At 40.5% G+C, this 18,473-nt stretch overlaps 1 protein-coding gene across 1 annotated transcript in view; it reads left to right on the top strand.

Moving 5' to 3' along the window:
- The window catches only part of DCBLD1 (discoidin, CUB and LCCL domain containing 1), a 70,427-nt gene that overhangs the window by 17,198 nt on the left and 34,756 nt on the right, over positions 1-18,473 (top strand). Inside the window, exon 2 of the mRNA XM_047102549.1 lies at positions 4,753-4,965. Coding sequence (XP_046958505.1) covers positions 4,753-4,965 — 213 coding nt within the window. The remainder of the gene's footprint in view (positions 1-4,752; positions 4,966-18,473) is intronic.

Here is an 18,473-nt window from a genome sequence, read left to right as displayed (position 1 = left end):
TTACGGTGTCAATAAACTTGTGCATTTCCTGTAGCCTGGAAGTTAGGTGTAAAGGCTTGATGAGATTTGGAGTCAATTATGGATTCACGTTTTGCTTTTTGGCAAGAGTGCTTCATAGGTGTTGGTGCATAGAGCACATTTTATCCAACCTGGAGACACCTAGTATCTGATTGCCTCACTTGTAGTCATGCTGGGATCCATCAGTGAGTTTAGATGGTAACACATCTGGCACTTAAATTTTGAAGTTCTTCCTCAACTTTCTACCCAATGGTTTTCCATCTGTTTATGACTTGCAGGAGTCAGCTTTCTCTCATTAGGGAACTGTTCATTTTAATAGGAGGGTGTCATCAAAGTATCCAAAGGAAGGTCTGATAGGGCAGCAGTTCAGATGTTTTTTAAAGATTAAGCATAAGTATTTGTTACAAAATCAAAGACAAAAATGTTTTTTAAAATCCTAGAGTCATTGCTAAATCACCTGGGAATTGCAGTCTGGGATCCACCATCAGTAAAGTAGCCTTAAGGAAAGTCAGTATGCATTGTGTTTCCTCATCTGTGTTTCCCGCCCCGCCCCAGACATAACACCCCATGCTCCTTAGACAAATATGAGGAAGATGGGTAATGAATTTGTTACAGAAAGATTTTCAAATAAAAGTGGCCTCCTTTATTGGTTGGCATTCCATATATACTTTTTCAATGTAAATTTGTATATTTTATTTAAGCATAGTTTAAATGGGAGAAACATACAGAATAACAAAATCCAAATAGTGTAGAAATGTATAAAGTAGAAAATGAAAGCCCCCTCATTTTTACCCTTGTCAACCAAAATTAACTACACTGACAGATTTTTTTTCAATTTTTTTAATGAAACTTTTTCTGAGATAACTGTAGATTATATACAATTGCAAGAAATAACACAGAGAAATGTCCTGTACCCTTTACCTAGTTACCCTCAATGATAACATCTTGCAAATCACAACCAGGAAATTGACATTGACACACAAGAAATGGAACAAAGACTGATAGATTTTTAAATAATTTTTGTTGTCTTCCCTGTCAGTGATTCTTAACTACAGTCAGGTGATGAGTTAAACTACCAGAGTGTTAGGATGAGGTCATGGGAATATTGCTTCTCTATTGTTGATTATTTGCATGAATCTGCCTTATACAATCCATGATATGGTAGCCATTTTCTCTCCCTACCAGTTCTCTATTCTCCCCTTTGGCATATTTCTAGTGCTTTTTTCCTCCAGCTTTATTGAGATATAATTGATATATGACATTGTGTTAGTTCAAATCTACAATGTGTTGATTTGACACACTTCCATATTGCAAAATTATTACCACGACAATGTTAGCTAACCCCTCCATCCCCTCACAAAATTACCATTTCTTTTTTTGTGGTGAGAACATTTAAGATCTACTCTCTCATCCACTTTCAAGTATGTATTACAGTATTATTCTATCTAGTTTTCTTAATCACACTATGGGAGGACAATAGGGTGAAAATTCCTAATGTAGTTAATACCCTGGGATAAATGTATTATATTAGTGTTTGCCACAGAAAACTCTAGAAATAGTCTCTGTCCATAGGCAGAGGTGAAATTACAACTTCTAATGACAGCTTGCTTTTTAACGAATTAGGACTCAGCAGCTCCTTTCAGGGTTGGGTTTTTTTTTTTTTTTCTTTTTTTTTTTTTGGCAGAACAAAGACTCCTAGAGTTTCATTCTGATAGTTAATGGAAAAGAGAAATTTTTCCAAGGAGGCACAGATCCCCCAGGCAGAATAACGAGGGAGTGTTGGAGACAAACCTGCTCACTTTCTGCCCCGTATCACCCGGTAAAATTAGCTTCCTCTTGGGCTTTAGAGTGAAACTGATTGGTAAGAAGTGTAATTACAGGGTTGGATAAACGTGATACCCTGGGATTTTCCTTTGTCATGACATGTCACTTAAAATCAAGAATACAATAATGATATGAAAGTTGATTCACATATAATTACCCTTCATTTTATATTTTTTAGTTGTGTTTTCCAAAAGAGTTCGCTTTTTCTTTTCTTATTAAAGCAGAGAATTTCATAGTAATAAAAGGCATTGACATGTTTGACCAGGTGAACTCTTGGCGGCATAGAGGGGGTTAGTTATGTGTATATTTGTATGCATGATTTTTTGTACACTAGCTTCCCTAGTGTTGCCCTAGCAGCATGCTCAAAATCATTGCCTCCCAAGGTGGGACGTGTTCTAGAAATGAGCAGTCAGGGTCTGGTGGGGAGCTAGGGCACCTGTCTCCTTTAAAGGGGCAGCCACTGTGTCACTAGCCCCATAAGAATGCCTGCTGGCATGATTGCCATGTCTTTCCAGTTTTCAAGAGAAACTGTAAATTGGATTTTTAAACTGATTTTGTATGTTTATTTTTGAGAGACAGAGCGCCAGTGGGGGAAGCACAGAGAGAGAGAGTGCGGGGGGGGGGGGGGTTGGGGGGGGTGGGGAGAGGGACAGAGAATCCCAAGCAGGCTCTGAGCTGACAGTAGAGAGCCGGACACGGGGCTTGAACTCCCAAACCACAAGATCGTGACCTGAGCTGAACTTGAACGCTTACCCGACTAAGCCCCCCAGGCTCCCCAAAATTGGATTTTTTAAACCAAAGCCTTTACAAGCAGGCAAATAATTCAATTTTAAATCAAAGCCCTGTTCACTATGTGCTTCTGCACCACATGCTTCACTCTAGTATAATTTTCATTTAATTTTTAACTATTTTCTGCTCACTGCCAGAGATGTCAAGAAACAGAGCTGTCACCTCAGCCTTAACCAGACTTACAACGTCTGCCCCCAAACCTGCTCGCTCGCACTCGCGCTCTCTCTCTCTCTCTCTCTCTCTCTCTCTCTCTCTCTCGGCTTCTCTTTCTATTTATATTAGCCTCAGTGTTCCAGTCATTTCTAGACTCAGAATCTCAGTGGTTTGTTGTTGTTTTTTTTCTCCCTCCTCTTGTCTTTCCTACTATAAGTAGCCAAAACCCAAGGCCAGTCGTTTTTTTTTTTTCTTGTGAATATCTGTTTTTCTTTCCCTTCCCTTTCTAGCTGCCCCATTCCTAGCCTTTGTCCTGCTCCTCTGATCCAGATTCTCTTTACATCCTAATTCCTGTAGCATTGCCAAACCAGACTATCTTTTTTCCAAATACTTCTTTCATTATCTCCTTTCTCAAAAACTTGTATGGGTCTCTATCATCTTCCAGATAAATTGCACAGCTTCTCCCTAGGTGCCCAGGTTTCATAGTAGTTTATCTTAGTGTCCACCTGTGTTTCTGCTGGTTTTCTCTGACCCATCGCTTGGTAAGGTTAATTCTTCTCTCCCCATCCATCCGCCTGTCTGGGGCCCTGGGAATTTTGTGGCAGTTTCTGGATTATGGGTGGATCTTCTCCTTAGACTTGTCTGCTGATAATGGAGTAGATTCTGGAGTTCTGTGCCTCCCCCTCCCCCCCCCTTTTTTTTTTTTTAACTAAGCCTCCATTATCATTTAGGCTGGGAGCCTCAGGGTCAGAAGAGAGTGGGATAAAGGAAGGCCCCACCCAGGCCAATCCTCCTCTAGCTCAGGAAGAGGCTAGAGGAGGAAGAAGGCTGCTCAAGTTGGGGCTTCTCTGTGGGAGACTTTGGGATGCAGAGGCCTCTCATTTTATTATTACTCTGAGAATTCCTTCTTCAGTTAATTTCTGCTTTCTCTCCCTCCAGCTAAGGGCAGAAATTCTTGCTTTTATGTGAAGCCAAACTAACCACAGGAATTTTGCAATTTGAATGCAATGTATGCTAATTTACCTTGCAACCCACCCAATTGTGCATGCACTTAGATATCTGAGTGAATGATTTAGTCATTTTCATCTACTGGAGCAACGAGTTGGTCAATTGATGTTTTTTCCTACTCAGAAAAGTCTTAAGAAAATTTATTTTAGTGAAGTGTGATAATTCACTGAAATCGATTCTCTCCTACCTTCCTCAGCACTTTAAGTTCCAGATATGGCACATAGCACCTAGTATTACATTAGTTGAACATGTGACCGTCTCCCGTTTTGCTCTTAGTTCTGCGAAGCTGCCCTTGCTGCTTTTTTTGTGTCTCTGACAATACCAGGTCTAGTTACGTGGCAAGCGCTCAATGCACTAGACCCTCGACAATCTCTAATGACACATCCTGGGTCTATCAGGAACCTTCACATCTGTGACTGCCATTAACTGAGATACGAATGTCAAATGGCTGCTAGCCTCCTACAGGTTCTCACTCTCCTCTCAGCCTGGGTCTCAGATTCTACCAGCAGCATGTGGAGCACATTTTCTTGTGTAGCAGTATGATGACCCTCTAAAGCGAGTCAGATTATTTTCTCCATCACAAACTATTGCGTGGCGTTGCCACAAATGGCAAATGTGTGAGTGTCAAGGGCCTACTGTGCAAGTTTCAGTGGGTAGATAAATAGATGGTTAGAAAAAGTAGTGTGATTAAATGATGTGTTTGCCAAGGGCTTTCCATTCTAGTATCGGAAACATTTTGATCAATATTCAGAAGATTAAACTGGGAAACCAGATGAAATGCCCTGAAATAGTAAATAATTTCTTCTTCTTCCTCTTCTTCTTCTTCTTCTTTTTTTTTTTTTTTAGCTTTTCTCTCTCTGCAAAGAAGGAATAAATACATGACTTGGAGATTGTACTAGACTCTCTCAATGCTCAATAAGAATTAATTTCACTTCTTTCATTCTTTTTTTTCTTTACCAGGTGATGGCTGTGGGCACATAGTGACCTATCAGGACAGCGGCACAATGACGTCTAAGAATTATCCAGGGACTTACCCCAATCACACTGTTTGTGAAAAGACTATCAGAGTACCAAAAGGGAAGAGACTGATTCTGAGGTTAGGAGATTTGGATATTGAATCCCAGACCTGTGCCTCTGACTACCTTCTCTTCACCACCAATTCCGATCAGTATGGTAAGAAAAGATATCTAGGTTTCTGTGAGTATGAAATGATTTGAAACTTGAGAGGGAGGGCAAATTGTGTGTTCATTAGTATTATAGCCTGGGAAGATTAGAAGAGAAGCTTGCTTTTTGTAAATTCTTAGCGTAGCTCATATGGATACACTTGCTTTGTAAGTTGCAACAAAGACATCTAAGGAGATTTAGTGTTAGCCTTACATGTATTCCAGGAGCTTTGTTTGCATTTATATCTTGCTGGGAAGAGAATTGGAGATGTATGGGATTTGGCTAAAACATCTACAAGTCATTCATTCATGTGGCAAATATTTATTGAACAGTAATGGGGTATTCACGAACTCTGTGGGATATAGCAGTGAAAAAACAAAGTTCCTCCTTTCATGGAGCTTGCATTGCCGGGGAGGGGAGGTGGAAAATCAAATGCATCTATAATATGAGAGGTAGGGAGAAAGAAAAATAAGAATAAGAGGGGAGCCTGGGTGGCTCAGTCAATTGAGCATCCAACTCTTGGTTTTGGCTCGGGTCATGATCTCATAGTTCATGAGTTCAAGCCTGGCATCGGGCTTGGTACTTACAACACAGAGCCTGCTTGGGATGCTTGCTCTCCCTCTCTCTCTCTGCCCCTCCCCTGCTCATTCTCCATCTCTCCCTCAAATAAACTTAAAAAAAAATTTTTTTTTAAAGAAAAATAAGAGTAAGAAAAATAAGCCATCCTAAGGTGATACAGGGCCTGTTTTTGAGTGGGTTTCTACTACTTCACAAGGGACGGTCAGGAAGATTTCTCCAGTAAGAGAACATTTGACCAGAGACCCAAGTGACTCGAGGGAATGGACTGTGCATGTCTGAGGTCAGAGTTTTCAAGGTAACGGAACAGCAAAAGCAAAGGACAGTTTTCAAAATAATCTTTTGAACTAAGCTTTTTTTGTGCTTTGTGGTGTGCAGTTAGTACATTGGAGTCTGCAGTCACTGTAACAGTGACCCTGTGATCCTGAGCCCAAGGAAACTGTGGATTTAGACAATTCAAAAACAAAGACAGAATCTTATGTACAGGGTCTATTGAGGTTAGAGGTTTTCTGAAATTCCCTATGCATACAACTCCAAAAATGATGCAAGTTTTGTCTACCTACTAGCTCTACAGGCAACGTCTCAAACACACACAACTTTCAATGTTGTATTTACCTTTGCACACAGATGTGTTTCCTCTCTCCTGGTCCCTCCTCCCAGCGTGGAGGCCCAGACTAGCCTGGAGACCATTCAGATATGTGTGTGTTTATCTAACCCCCATGGGGGGAAGAAAAATCCAAGATTTTTGTATCCCTGGGAATATTATGTCTATTTTAATGATGACTGAATTGCTCTGACCGAGTAAAGATAGTTGATTTCATATGATTGGTTGCAACTTTTTAACTCCACAGTTTGATTCAAATGGGAAAAATGAGAATTCCAGGGTTGCTTAAGGCCCCTGGGAACACTTACTGGTGACCAAATGTGTATTATTTTTTGGAAGCACTCTTCAGGGAAACCCTCATTAGCCAGGAAATTTCATTCACATTCAGAGGAGAGGGTGGAGTGTCAGAGCTCTCCTGTAAAATGTGAGGCAAAGCACTGCAGGGCCAGAATCGGCTTTTCCACCCTGGTGTCTCCAGGGGAACATCTACTTTCTTGAAAGGTGAGCAGTTAATTCCACCTGCTCACAGAGCAGCAGAGTAGTCCTCTGTTGTTTTGGGGCTCTCTCAAATCAGAGGCGAGGTGAGAAGAACTAGAAAGGGGAGCAAATCATTCCGGAGCAGGATTGGAGAGTGGAAGTGGCTTTCCCACACTGTGACTTTACTTCATCATCTCCTATGTGTATTTGCAAATATACAGAAAGGAGGAAAAGCATGGGATTAACTACATATTAGGAGGTAGATTCCCAGGTGCTCATGGTCAGCTTCTGGGCACCGACCTCTACATTTCTAGACTCTTGAATTTTCAAGACTTAGACCCTTCACTAGGAAATGAGTAATGGCTTACAATTCACCTGTAGCAGTAAAGCCAAGTAAATAAAATTTTCTCTTTATATTTTATTATATATGGTTAGGTTTATCTTTTTTTTTAAATTTTTTTTAACGTTTTATTTATTTTTGAGACAGGGAGAGACAGAGCATGAACAGGGGAGGGTCAGAGAGAGGGAGACAAAGAATCTGAAACAGGCTCCAGGCTCTGAGCTGTCAGCACAGAGCCCGACGCAGGGCTTGAACTCACAGACCACGAGATCATGACCTGAGCCGAAGTCGACCGCTTAACTGACTGAGCCACCCAGGCGCCCCTAGGTTTATCTTTTAAAAACAGAATATATGCTCATTGTGGAAATAAGCATATTCAGTGTCTGTTGTGTGCCAGGCACATGCTTGACCCTTACATAGGTTTTCTAGAACGCTTACATCCACCTTGGAGGTAAATGTTATTTTCTTACCTCCTTTCTACAAGTAGGGAAACTGAAGCACAATGAGTTGGGGTTTTTTGTTGGATTTTTGTTTTCTGTTTTTGACTAACATGCCAAAAATCACACAGCTCAGTAAGGGATGAGAGGAGGATTTATATCGATGTCTTTGTGGCTCTAAGACCTCTGTTTCCAGATGTCTGCTTCTCTGTCCCAGGACCACCCCTCAGAGAAAACCACAACAAAGTCTCAGCCCAGTATTACATCATACAGCAGTTTTGTCTAACATGCAGGTGTAGTTAATGTTTTTGGCTAGGGATTTTTTTTTAATCTTTATTTATTTTTGAGAAAGAGAGACAGAATATAAATGGGAGAGGAGCAGAGAGAGAGGGAGACAGAATCCGAAGCAGGCTCCAGGCTCCAAGCTGTCAGCACAGAGCCCGATGCAAGGCTCGAACTCATGAACCACGAGATCATGACCTGAGCCAAAGTTGGAGGCTTAACTGACTGAGCCACCCAGGCGCCCAAATTGGCTAGGGATGTTCTTAAGATGAAACATTTAAAGATGCTCAGTATTTTTCTTCTGTGGCTACTTTAGAGATTTCCTGATCGGTCGTGCTAAGGCAAACCCAGTAGACAAGGATTACAGAAATCAGCAATAAAAGAAATACCTGGAAAGAAAATTAGGATATTTCAGTCCTGTAAGAATATTTTTTTAAAAATTAAATGCTTAGGGCACTCTCAACAATAGCCAAATTATGGAAAGAGCCTAAATGTCCATCAACTGATGAATGGATAAAGAAATTGTGGTTTATATACACAATGGAGTACTACGTGGCAATGAGAAAGAATGAAATATGGCCCTTTGTAGCAACGTGGATGGAACTGGAGAGTGTGATGCTAAGTGAAATAAGCCATACAGAGAAAGACAGATACCATATGGTTTCACTCTTAAGTGGATCCTGAGAAACTTAACAGAAACCCATGGGGGAGGGGAAGGGAAAAAAAAAAGAGGTTAGAGTGGGAGAGAGCCAAAGCATAAGAGACTCTTAAAAACTGAGAACAAACTGAGGGTTGATGGGGGGTGGGAGGGAGAGGAAGGTGGGTGATGGGTATTGAGGAGGGCACCTTTTGGGATGAGCACTGGGTGTTGTATGGAAACCATTTTGAGAATAAATTTCATATATTAAAAAAAAATTAAATGCTTAGGGCCACATATAGAAAGTGTAGACATGCATATGCTGTATGTGTTGTGTGTATGTTTGTATCTTTTGTAGTTTTGAAAAGCATTCCGAGAGGAGCCACTGACTCCTATCTATGTGCTTATAATATTGAATCCAGTGACGTGAATGTAGTAGATCGACTCAGTGAATCAATGATTTTTTTAAAAGTGAATCAACAAGTTCAATGATAAGGAACCAGTTCACTAAGACATTTTACAGTTAGTTGGCATATTAAACACATATTTGTTTAAAAGACTATTAATATGGGAAGATGCTTATGATATACTATTAGGTAAAACATGAATATACACTAATATATCAATTGGGAAAAAAAAAACCTTTGCATCAACTAAGACAACATAACTTCAGGAGAATCTTTTTTTTCTTAAGTTTATTTCTTACGTTTATTATTATGTCTGAGAGAGACAGAGTGTGAGCAGGGTAGGGGCTGAGAGAGTGGGAGACAAAGAATCTGAAGCAGGCTCCAGGCTCCAAGCTGTCAGCACAGAGCCTGACACGGGCCTTGAACTCACGAACCGCAAGATCATGACCTGAGGTGAAGTCAGACACTTAACCGACTGAGCCACCCAGGCACCCCAAAAACTTCTGAAGAATCTTAAAGTGACACTTTAGAAGTTTTAACTATCAGTATTGTTATATCTTCTCTCCACTTTCTGTTTTTTCTTTAACAATCAGATGTTGATATGTTAATAAACAATAGATTTCCTTTGACCAAAAATACTAACTAGACCAATATTTTAACTTAGTTAAAATAGTCCCCTGGCCAGTTTGAACTTCCCTAAGGAGTGCAGGCATCTGCAAAGGAGGAGGAAGGAGGAGGAGGGAGGGACAAGTGCTTTGTCATCCTGTGTCCAGCTGGGGGTGGGCATTCCTGTGGGGCTGTTGCCCAGGTCCCTGGGAGAGCGGGAGGTTACTCTGCAGCCAGTGTAGCTACAGGACCTGGCATGACCATGGAGGGAGAGCCCTAGTAGTGCAGGGTCTCCAGGATCCATAACACTTGTCTGGGCTGGTGGTGATGGCACAAAGTGCCTGCCCAAGGGCAGCAGTGGAGAATGTATGTTCTGGAATACCTCTTTGAAATCCCCATATATGACAGCTCTAACAATTACATGCGTGACTGAAATAGCTGAGTAGTTTTAGTTTATCCAACTCAGTTTTTTTCATTAACCAATGAATTGTTAAAACCCATGCCAAGAGATTTTAAGGCTCAACACTATCAGAATTTTGAATGTGGAGTTAATGTTTTGAAAAAGAATAATGTTTTCTGGCATTAGTGTTAGTAAGCTTTGCCAAGAATGGAAGTACTTGGAATGCCGATTGCATTAACAATTGTGAGTATGCTGAAGTTCTGCACTTTTAATTATGATGCAGTTCATTTTTAATAGTTCATCCCCATGCCAATTTTGTTTTAAATGTTTGGTTCATATACTTTGGGCACTTTTGTAATCCACACTCATGGTAGTAAAATGCATGTAAACAAGTGTAAACCACACCAACTATCACAGTAATCAGGCAAAACATGCACTTGATCTCATTGCTTTTAAAAGGCCTAATAGAGACAAGGTGGGATTATTCTTCTTCTGTTTGTCACATATTATAATTATAGTTGATATTTCAGGTTCAATATCAGTTAGAAGAATTCCATATGTATTTATCACTGAGTTAAGACACTGATTATTCCTTTCAAAATACCCTTGAAACAGCCAGGATGCAGCAAAATTGACAAAGTAAAGGTATATCAACCTTTTTTTGGGAAAACAAATTTTAAGGGCAAAATAAGTTTTTAAAGATATCTTTATTTTTTTATTTTTATTTTTTTAAAAGATATCTTTAAATACAAGTTTTGCTTTTAAACTTACAAAACATTTGGATCTAAAATATATATACACTGACTTTCAAGATCATGTGTGCTAATATCCTGACCACGCCCCCGCCCCCCCCCCCCAAAAGTAACAAGTATAGTTTGCTTAGTAGAGGTTGTTTTCACTCTAACTGTGGAAATTCTGGGTTTCTGTTCAAGAGACCAAAGAAACTGAGACTACCTTCCAAAGAAACACGAACGTCTCATGAACATCTCTTTTCTGTTCCAGGATTCAGCTAGGGTCACAAAGCATTCAGTTATCATGACTCCTCCATCTGCTTTAATCTGGGAAAGTTCCTCAGTCTTACTTTGTCCCTTGTCCAGTTTTGAAGAGTTCCAGCTATTTATTCTGTAGAATGTTGATTTGGGTTGGTTTGTTGTTCCTTCATGATTAAAGTCAGATTATGCATTTTTGGCAAATATAACATTATACCTTTTTAAAGTGATCTTTGAGGGGCACCTGGGTGGCTCATTCGGTATGAGTGCCCAACTTCAGCTCAGGTCAGGATCTCCCAGTTGGAGAATTCGAGCCCCGCATCGCGTGGGGTCTGCTTCAGAATCTGTCTTCCTCTCTCTCTGCCCTTCCCTCACTCGCTCTCTCAAAAATAAATAAACATTTTTAAAAAACTGAAATAAAATGATCTTTGAAAGGCCTGTTTGCAAAAACTTCCAGCATTAGAAATTGTGAGGTCATGTGTTCCCCCCCTCCCCAGGAATGCAAACTAAGACTGCATTGTTTTCTTTGTTTCTTTTCACAGCTCTTTGTCAGGTGGGCTCTTTTTGGCATTCAAGACTACATTCATTTAAGTATTTCTAGTGTCTTCCCAAAACAATTCGATTCCTTGTTGTTCAAAGAGGTCAGTGTACTAGGAGACTTTGAAAAACACAAATCTAAGGTGGCACCTTTTCAGAGGAAACTCATCTTATATTTGGGCACATAAGACCACAGAACCTTCACTGAGGTAGCCAACACTACTCTAGGGTTGAACAGGTTCACTTTTAAGCCTGGATTTGAAGATTAAAACAGAGAGTCTATTTAAATAATATATCTTAAAATTTAGGATTGTTTCATAGTACAGTTCAGAGTGCTGGTTTGGTACTGATTCTCCATCTCTGGCCTTTTATATTCACAATGTAAAAAATTAATAGAGGTTAATTATATAAAACATTAAAATATCTTGAACTTTGGGAAAACGTAGATGCTGCTTCAGATACTGTGTTATACCAAAATACCTACATTTAAAGTATGAAATATCTAACTTTTATTTATGACACTAAAGAGGGAGGGCTGTGAATGCATACTAAAGGTCATTATTCTCAACTTTAAAACTCTTTATGACTCATCCGATGGCTAAGTTCCATTTCCCGTCTTGCTGACCAGAAAGGACCTGGAGATTTGAATTCACTCAAGAGTTTTGTTTCTGCTGCCACTGCCCTCAGGGACCCCAGAGAAATTGTCATTTCTGTTTTCCTGATGTTTCAGGAAGATTGACTGGGTCCCAATTTCCCTTGAAACTTGGCCTTCCCTGGATGTGTGAAGTTTAGGGTTGTTCCTGGACAATGGACTTGCTGGAAGAATCTGGGTGGAAACCAGATAGTGGCTCCTCAGGATCTCAAATGACCTTGCTCTGATGGAATCTCATAGGCTTCCCCACCCGGGTCACTGTGGATCAATAAATCCAGGCTGGCCTTCAGCATTGATTGAGATTAAGGCTGTCATTTCTGCCTAGATTTCTCACTTGTGCTGAAGAGTGTGGACTCTGGAATTAGACTGCCTGCCTTCACATTCCTGCCATACTGCTTATTTTTTAATTGCTTAACCTTGAGCAAGTTATGTAGTCTTTCTCTGTCTCTATCCCCCATGTTTAAAATGGGCAAAACAGTACTATCTAGCTGTATATGGGTAATCGAGGCACATATGTATAACTTAAACGAATGAGGCCTGGCACACAGGAAGCACTCAGCACGTGTGAGCCATCATCCTCATCGCTCCCACTGGTCCACCCTCAGCACCCTGAATACTCCCCTTCCACCCAGTAGAGGCTGAGCTGCCGCACCCTACCCTCCTGGTGCATTCCTGGTCAAATCATTTTGCCCAAAGCATTCCAAGCACGTGACAAGGGTTCCCCAAGCCGGAAACAGCTCCCTCTACAGATTTTCTCCATCCAGCCTTGTGAGATGAACCAAGAACACATATTCTGCAAGCCCACAGTTGGTTGTGTTTCTGTTTGGCTTTTTTATTCTCACTGTCAGGCTACATCTTTGTATCTGTTTCTTGTGGAAAGAGCCTCCCCATGTTTCCCTCTCTCCTTTCACCAGCCTCTCTTCCCTCCAGGCTAGCCAAGGCTATCTTGTTGAATAGAATTATAATTTCTTTCTTTCCATATTTTGAAAGTTATTAATTGTATCCCCTTGGTTACAGAAACTTGTCAGGGTGGCATTCAAGGCTCACTCACTCTCTTCCCCACCTTCATTTCCAGCTCATTTCTGGGTCTCCCCATGTCTGTGTCTTTTCCACATCACATTGTACACATCACATTGTACAACTTTATGCCATTGTACATTTGTTGACGGTGTTTCTACTATGGGTCTCCTTTCCTTCCCTTGTGTTTCCCACCCCTTCTAACACACACATACACACATGCGCATGCATACGAACTAAATCCAATGCGATTTACCCTACAGCCTTCTCTGATGTCCAATAGCCCCGCTTACTCTCTCTCTGAGGCTTGTGTTGATTTTCTAAGCCTTTACTAGAGCACGAATCTCAGATTGAGATCATTATGTTAGCTTCTTTACACAAGGTACAGGGTTCCTTGAGCAAGAAATTGCATTTTATTCTTTTTTTTTTTTTTTCAGTAGCCCTGATACTTAGCATAGTCTTGGAATTGCTGATGCTTATTGAACATTTAATGAATCTGACTGCATGTAGCTTGGTTTTGGCAAACATATATTTAAAAATCTGGATTTTTACAAAAGCTCTGCAAATATCCCCTCTGCATTTTCAAAAAGACTTGATTAACATAAAATTTTAGGACTCTGCTTATTATATAGAAACGACCATAAAGTACTGTAGAAGGTGCTTACACGTGAGCATTCAGTTATATGCTGTACCCTGGGCTTAGTTCTTTAGAGTCACTATCCCCTTTCACTGTCATGATGGCCCTAAGGACAGGGCCTATTATTAATATCCACAGTTAAGAAAACTGAAGCTCAAAGACCTCAAGTAACTCCCTTATCACTCTACTAGATCTGGGTGGGATTCAAGTCTGGGCATCTGATTACAGAGACTCCACTCTTAAACCCTGTAGTGTCCCAATTCTGCATGACAAAAACCATCCGATCCAGTGGTTTGTGTAGAAGAAAACCTGAGCTGTAGTTTTGTCATTTGCTGGAAGAGATGGAAGCTTCTCCGGGCCTCCCCATAGAGGTATCCTGAGGAGAAGTTCTGAGAAATCACTCACATACATAGTACCAGTATAAAGTTAAGGTTTAAACGAAAATGCTTCCTAGTCAGCATGCTTAAGGAGGCATTGTGGTTAGAGGTAGAAAGAAACCAGCTTACCACAGGAGCCTCACGGTAAATTCGTTAAATCAGTTGTGGTCTGCTAAATGATTTGCGATATAGAAAAACTCGGAACCCCAAGAATTGTTCTCTTACATTTCCAGCACTTACACCTCCACTCCCAATATTTTTTTTAACCGTTGTCCGTGATCTAGAAGTACAGTGATGGGAAGCCAACTGGTAAAATTTATATTACACTAGGAACAAGAGAAAAGGGAAAAGTGGGAAATGATACTAAGTGTTTTCATTCCTAACTGCAACACAACTTCTATGATAATTTTTAGAAAGATACACATCTGGCATACTGCATTATACCCTGTCTGTTGATTTTTTAAAAATCCTAAATAGGGAGAAAGCACAAGATTAGTAACTTCTTTTTTATAAATGGTTTATGTCTCCCAGCCATATTATGAAGCATGCAAAACTCTTACAACTTTTAAAAATAAAACAAAAGGCTTCGAAGAAATTTCTAGCTTGTGCGAAGTTGTTTTGGGCCTCAGAAGTCTATTTTGTTCTGATTGGGTCTGCGTTTTGGACATTCTTGAGAAAGACTACTTTTTGTTTATTTGTTTTTTTATTTTGTTTTGTCTTTTATGCCATGATAGAATTCAAAAAGAAACTTATTAAGAAAGGTTATATTGAGGTACCTTCCACACAAGGTACCTCATTGACATAACTGTAAGCCTCAGAGAGAAAAAGCTATGGGCCTCCTCCTCCTTTTCCCCAGATCCTTCTTCCCTGGAGACACTGTGATGAGTTTCTGTAACTGCCATCTTTTGTTGGGAGAGAGGGAATGGCCTAGGTGGGTTGTGAGCCCTGGTGTTCCAGCATCTCTTGACCTGCATCTCATAGCCCCAAGGAAAGCTGCACCTTTGTCTTGGAATCTGCCTGGTTCATTTATCATCTGTCACTGATTTTTGTCTGGGAACCAGAGACCAAAACTCTCCAGGGATACGTATCCACTTACATTCTTACGTGACTATGGTTTTAATAGCATAGTCCAGGAATATCCTTTTTTATGCTAATTTCTCTCCTTTTCAAAGAAAATGGCCCTGAAAATTCTGTAATTTTGTACGATGACCCTACTGCAATTGGCAGGCGAGGACAACCGTGCCATCTGACTGCACTGAAAAAGCAAACGGAAAACAGTCGCAAGTGTGAAGGCGTTTGCAGCTTCAGCATTTCTAGAGATTGCTTTATCAGCACGGCTCCGAGCACAAATCCGGGCGCTCCAGCTACCACCTTCCTGGCAGCCAGCAGCGTGTGATGTGGCTGGCTCCTCCCGTGACACTCCCTTGGAAGGGTCACTTCGACTCATCAGCATGTTCTTATCTGTCATGAGAAATTAAATGTGTGTTTCAGAGGGTGTTCATCAGGTTAATGAAAGTTTTCAGGAGGTTGTTTTGTTGTTGCTTAATTTGATTTATGACAGAGCTCTCAGGAGTTAGGTTTCTCTTTGGTCTCTGTTTTTGTATGGTTATGGGTGGGCAGGCGTCTTTTTTTTTTTTTTTTAATGGCATACCCACCATTTTTAAAACACACCCTTTCACAGAGGAAACAAAAGCTTAGTTTCATCAGTTTCAAAGTGAAATGCATATGCCCACCCAAAATGGCTTGGAGCAGTTATCAACCACACTATTATTGCCTTGTAATGTAGAGTCCCAGACAGTCCTCAGAGAATGTAGCAGTAGCATAAATTGTAGTACAGAACAGATTGTCAGATTGCCAGACAAGCAAGAGGATTCTGGGCTTGGCTCGGGGCAGTTTATTCTTCCTTGTAGGACAGTTTTCTTTTATTCACACGAGGAAAGATAAAGGGTTTCCCTCTCAGCTGCTCATGGAACAGTAGCTCCAGACAAGGGATGTGTTGAGAGGAACTGGCCTACTGTGCTCAATGAAGGCAGCTCCTACGGTTCCTGGCCTTTTATCCTTTTGTCCAAGGAATCAGCCCATTGTCTGCCAGGTCTTGGTCTCCTGTCTGGTGCCAGATGCCACGGTGCTATTCCGTTTGGTGTCACTGATAGCCCTTCCCACCATCCAGGGCTACCAATTCGGTTTCACAAAAGGGAGAGGTGTTTATCTTTCCTGATTTGTCTGCCTACTTGATGAACTAACTGCTTTTCTGCTGTGCCCCAGTCTGGCGGGAACTGGGGATGGCGAAGTAAGAAATCTGCTTCGCCGACAAGGTCAAAGGTGAGGGAGAGTGGGAGCTACCAAGTCCAAGGGCTGCAAAGCACACAGCACCGCCGCTTGTGAAGCAAACGCCCGTGCAGAACTGTGAGTCCTATGTGGAGGTCTGCTCATGTTCTTAAGACCCCCTCAAGAAAGACTAGTTCAGTCTGTGAACTGAGACAGGTTTACCAGTCCAGGAACACTGCCCAGGACAGAGACCATAACCATGGACAGAGTCACCACGCTTTCATTTGGGTTTCCATTGGAATTGTCTTTGTGAATGTCTAAGTATAGGCGTAGACCCTTTTTAAAAGTCGGGATGGACACCACTAACAGTGGCATATATTGTCTGGCCAGCTGAGGGTGGAGACAGGCTTTTTCATAAGAAAAGGTATAATCCTCCACAGAGTTTGGCTGAGAACTGAAAACATTGCTTGGCACAAACTGGTAGGACCCTTCAGTGCTTTCCCATTATTTTTCCCTCTCACAGCCAGTCACATTTTTTCTGTTTTCATCTCTTTCCCCTTTTAACTCTAGGAATGCAGTTGTTAACTTTCATTCTGTGAAAGGGAATCTATCTGTCAGGACTTCAGACAGGAAATAATGTGGATGTTTTGCCATAGGCAGTACCACCGTCAGCATTCTACTTCCAGCCTCCACAGGGGACTGAAGCTGCCTTCTGCTGTTGTGAGGGTTGTGCTGTGATGAACCCATCAAAATAACTTCTAATGCTGCGTTGATAGAGGGAGGGTCCATTCCATCCCCTGTAGGGCTTAGTTGCATTTTTGCAATCCGTTCGTAAGAAGAGGAGAAGGTCTGGAGCCTGGGGGGCACAGGTGATTAAAGGAATGTATCTGTTTACATTTTATCTTTGAACTTCTCCCAACTCACATTCCTATCATGACTTTGGGAGGATACAACCGAATTAGAGTTTTACTGTATTTATGTGGTTTTTTGGTGTAGGAAATGATATACATTGCCCGACAACTTAGCATGATGATATACGCTCTTGTCTCTTCTCTGTAAAATATATGCAGTGTTGCAACCGTTACTTTCAACTGTTCCATAAAAATCTGAAAAAAAAAAATCCAGTTGTTGAGGCAAGAGAAAGGACATCCTGCCATTTGCAACTACATGGATGGACCAGGAGCACATTATGCTAAGTGGGATAAATCAGACAGAGAAAGACAAGTACTATAAGATATTGCTTATCTATGGAATCTAAAAAAGCCAAGCTCATAAAAACAGAGTAAAATGGCATGGGTACCAGAGGATGGGGATGGGGTGGGGTGGATAAGCCAGATGTTATTTATGGGTACAAGCTTGTAACAAGTAGTAAATAAACCCTAATCTAATTCACAGTATAGTGAATATAGGCAACAGTATTGAATTAAAGTTGACCCTTGAGCAATGCAGGTTTGAATTATGCAGATCACTTACATATGAGTTGTTTTTTTAATACGGTACTGTAAATGTGTTTTCATGATTTTCTTAATACTTTCTTTTCTTTAGCTTTATTATAAAATATAGTATGTAATACATATAAAATATGTGTTCATTGGCTCTTTATATTATTGGTAAGGCTTCTGATCAACAGTAGGCTATTAGTATGAAAATTTAAAAAAACAGGCTATTAGTAATCAACTTTTTGGAGACTCAAAAGGTACACACAGGTTTTCAGCTGCACAGGGGTTGGCACCCCTAACCACCACATTGTTCAAGGGTCCACTGTATAATCAAACTTTCTAAGAGACTAATAATTCCAGTTATGTAACATGGAAGTGCTAATTATCTTTCCAGTGACAATCACATTAAAGTACATAAATATATCAAATGAATACATAGTATACTTTAGATTTACAGTGTTATATATCAAATATATTTCAACTAAAAAGAATTCAAACAAATTCTCATTGATGATCAATTTAGACTTGCTTACCTCACTGTTTTTATTAGGACTTATTGGAATGCTATAGAAATTTGAGAGATCAATATCATCACCATTTGGAGAGGAGGATATACGTTCTTATTTTGTATTGGAAAAGATAAGTTTGGTTAGAAAAATATTCTCATTTATGAGTAGCAAGAAGTTACTAGTTATTTCATTTTTATTAGATTTGCAAAGCAAGTCTCTTCACTCATCTGCACAAAAAAGGAATTTCAAGTATATGTGAACTAAGAATGAGTTGCAAAAGTGAAGTACAGTAACCTGACTCACTTTAATTTTGAAAAAATGTTCAT

The sequence above is a fragment of the Lynx rufus genome, unplaced genomic scaffold, assembly GCF_022079265.1.
Source record: "Lynx rufus isolate CCGP_SWC_20201006 ecotype Redwood Valley unplaced genomic scaffold, mLynRuf1.p SCAF_6, whole genome shotgun sequence".
Lineage (NCBI taxonomy): Eukaryota > Metazoa > Chordata > Mammalia > Carnivora > Felidae > Lynx > Lynx rufus.
The sequence above is the reverse complement of the archived record's forward strand: the minus strand, read 5'-3'. Positions and strand labels throughout refer to the sequence as shown.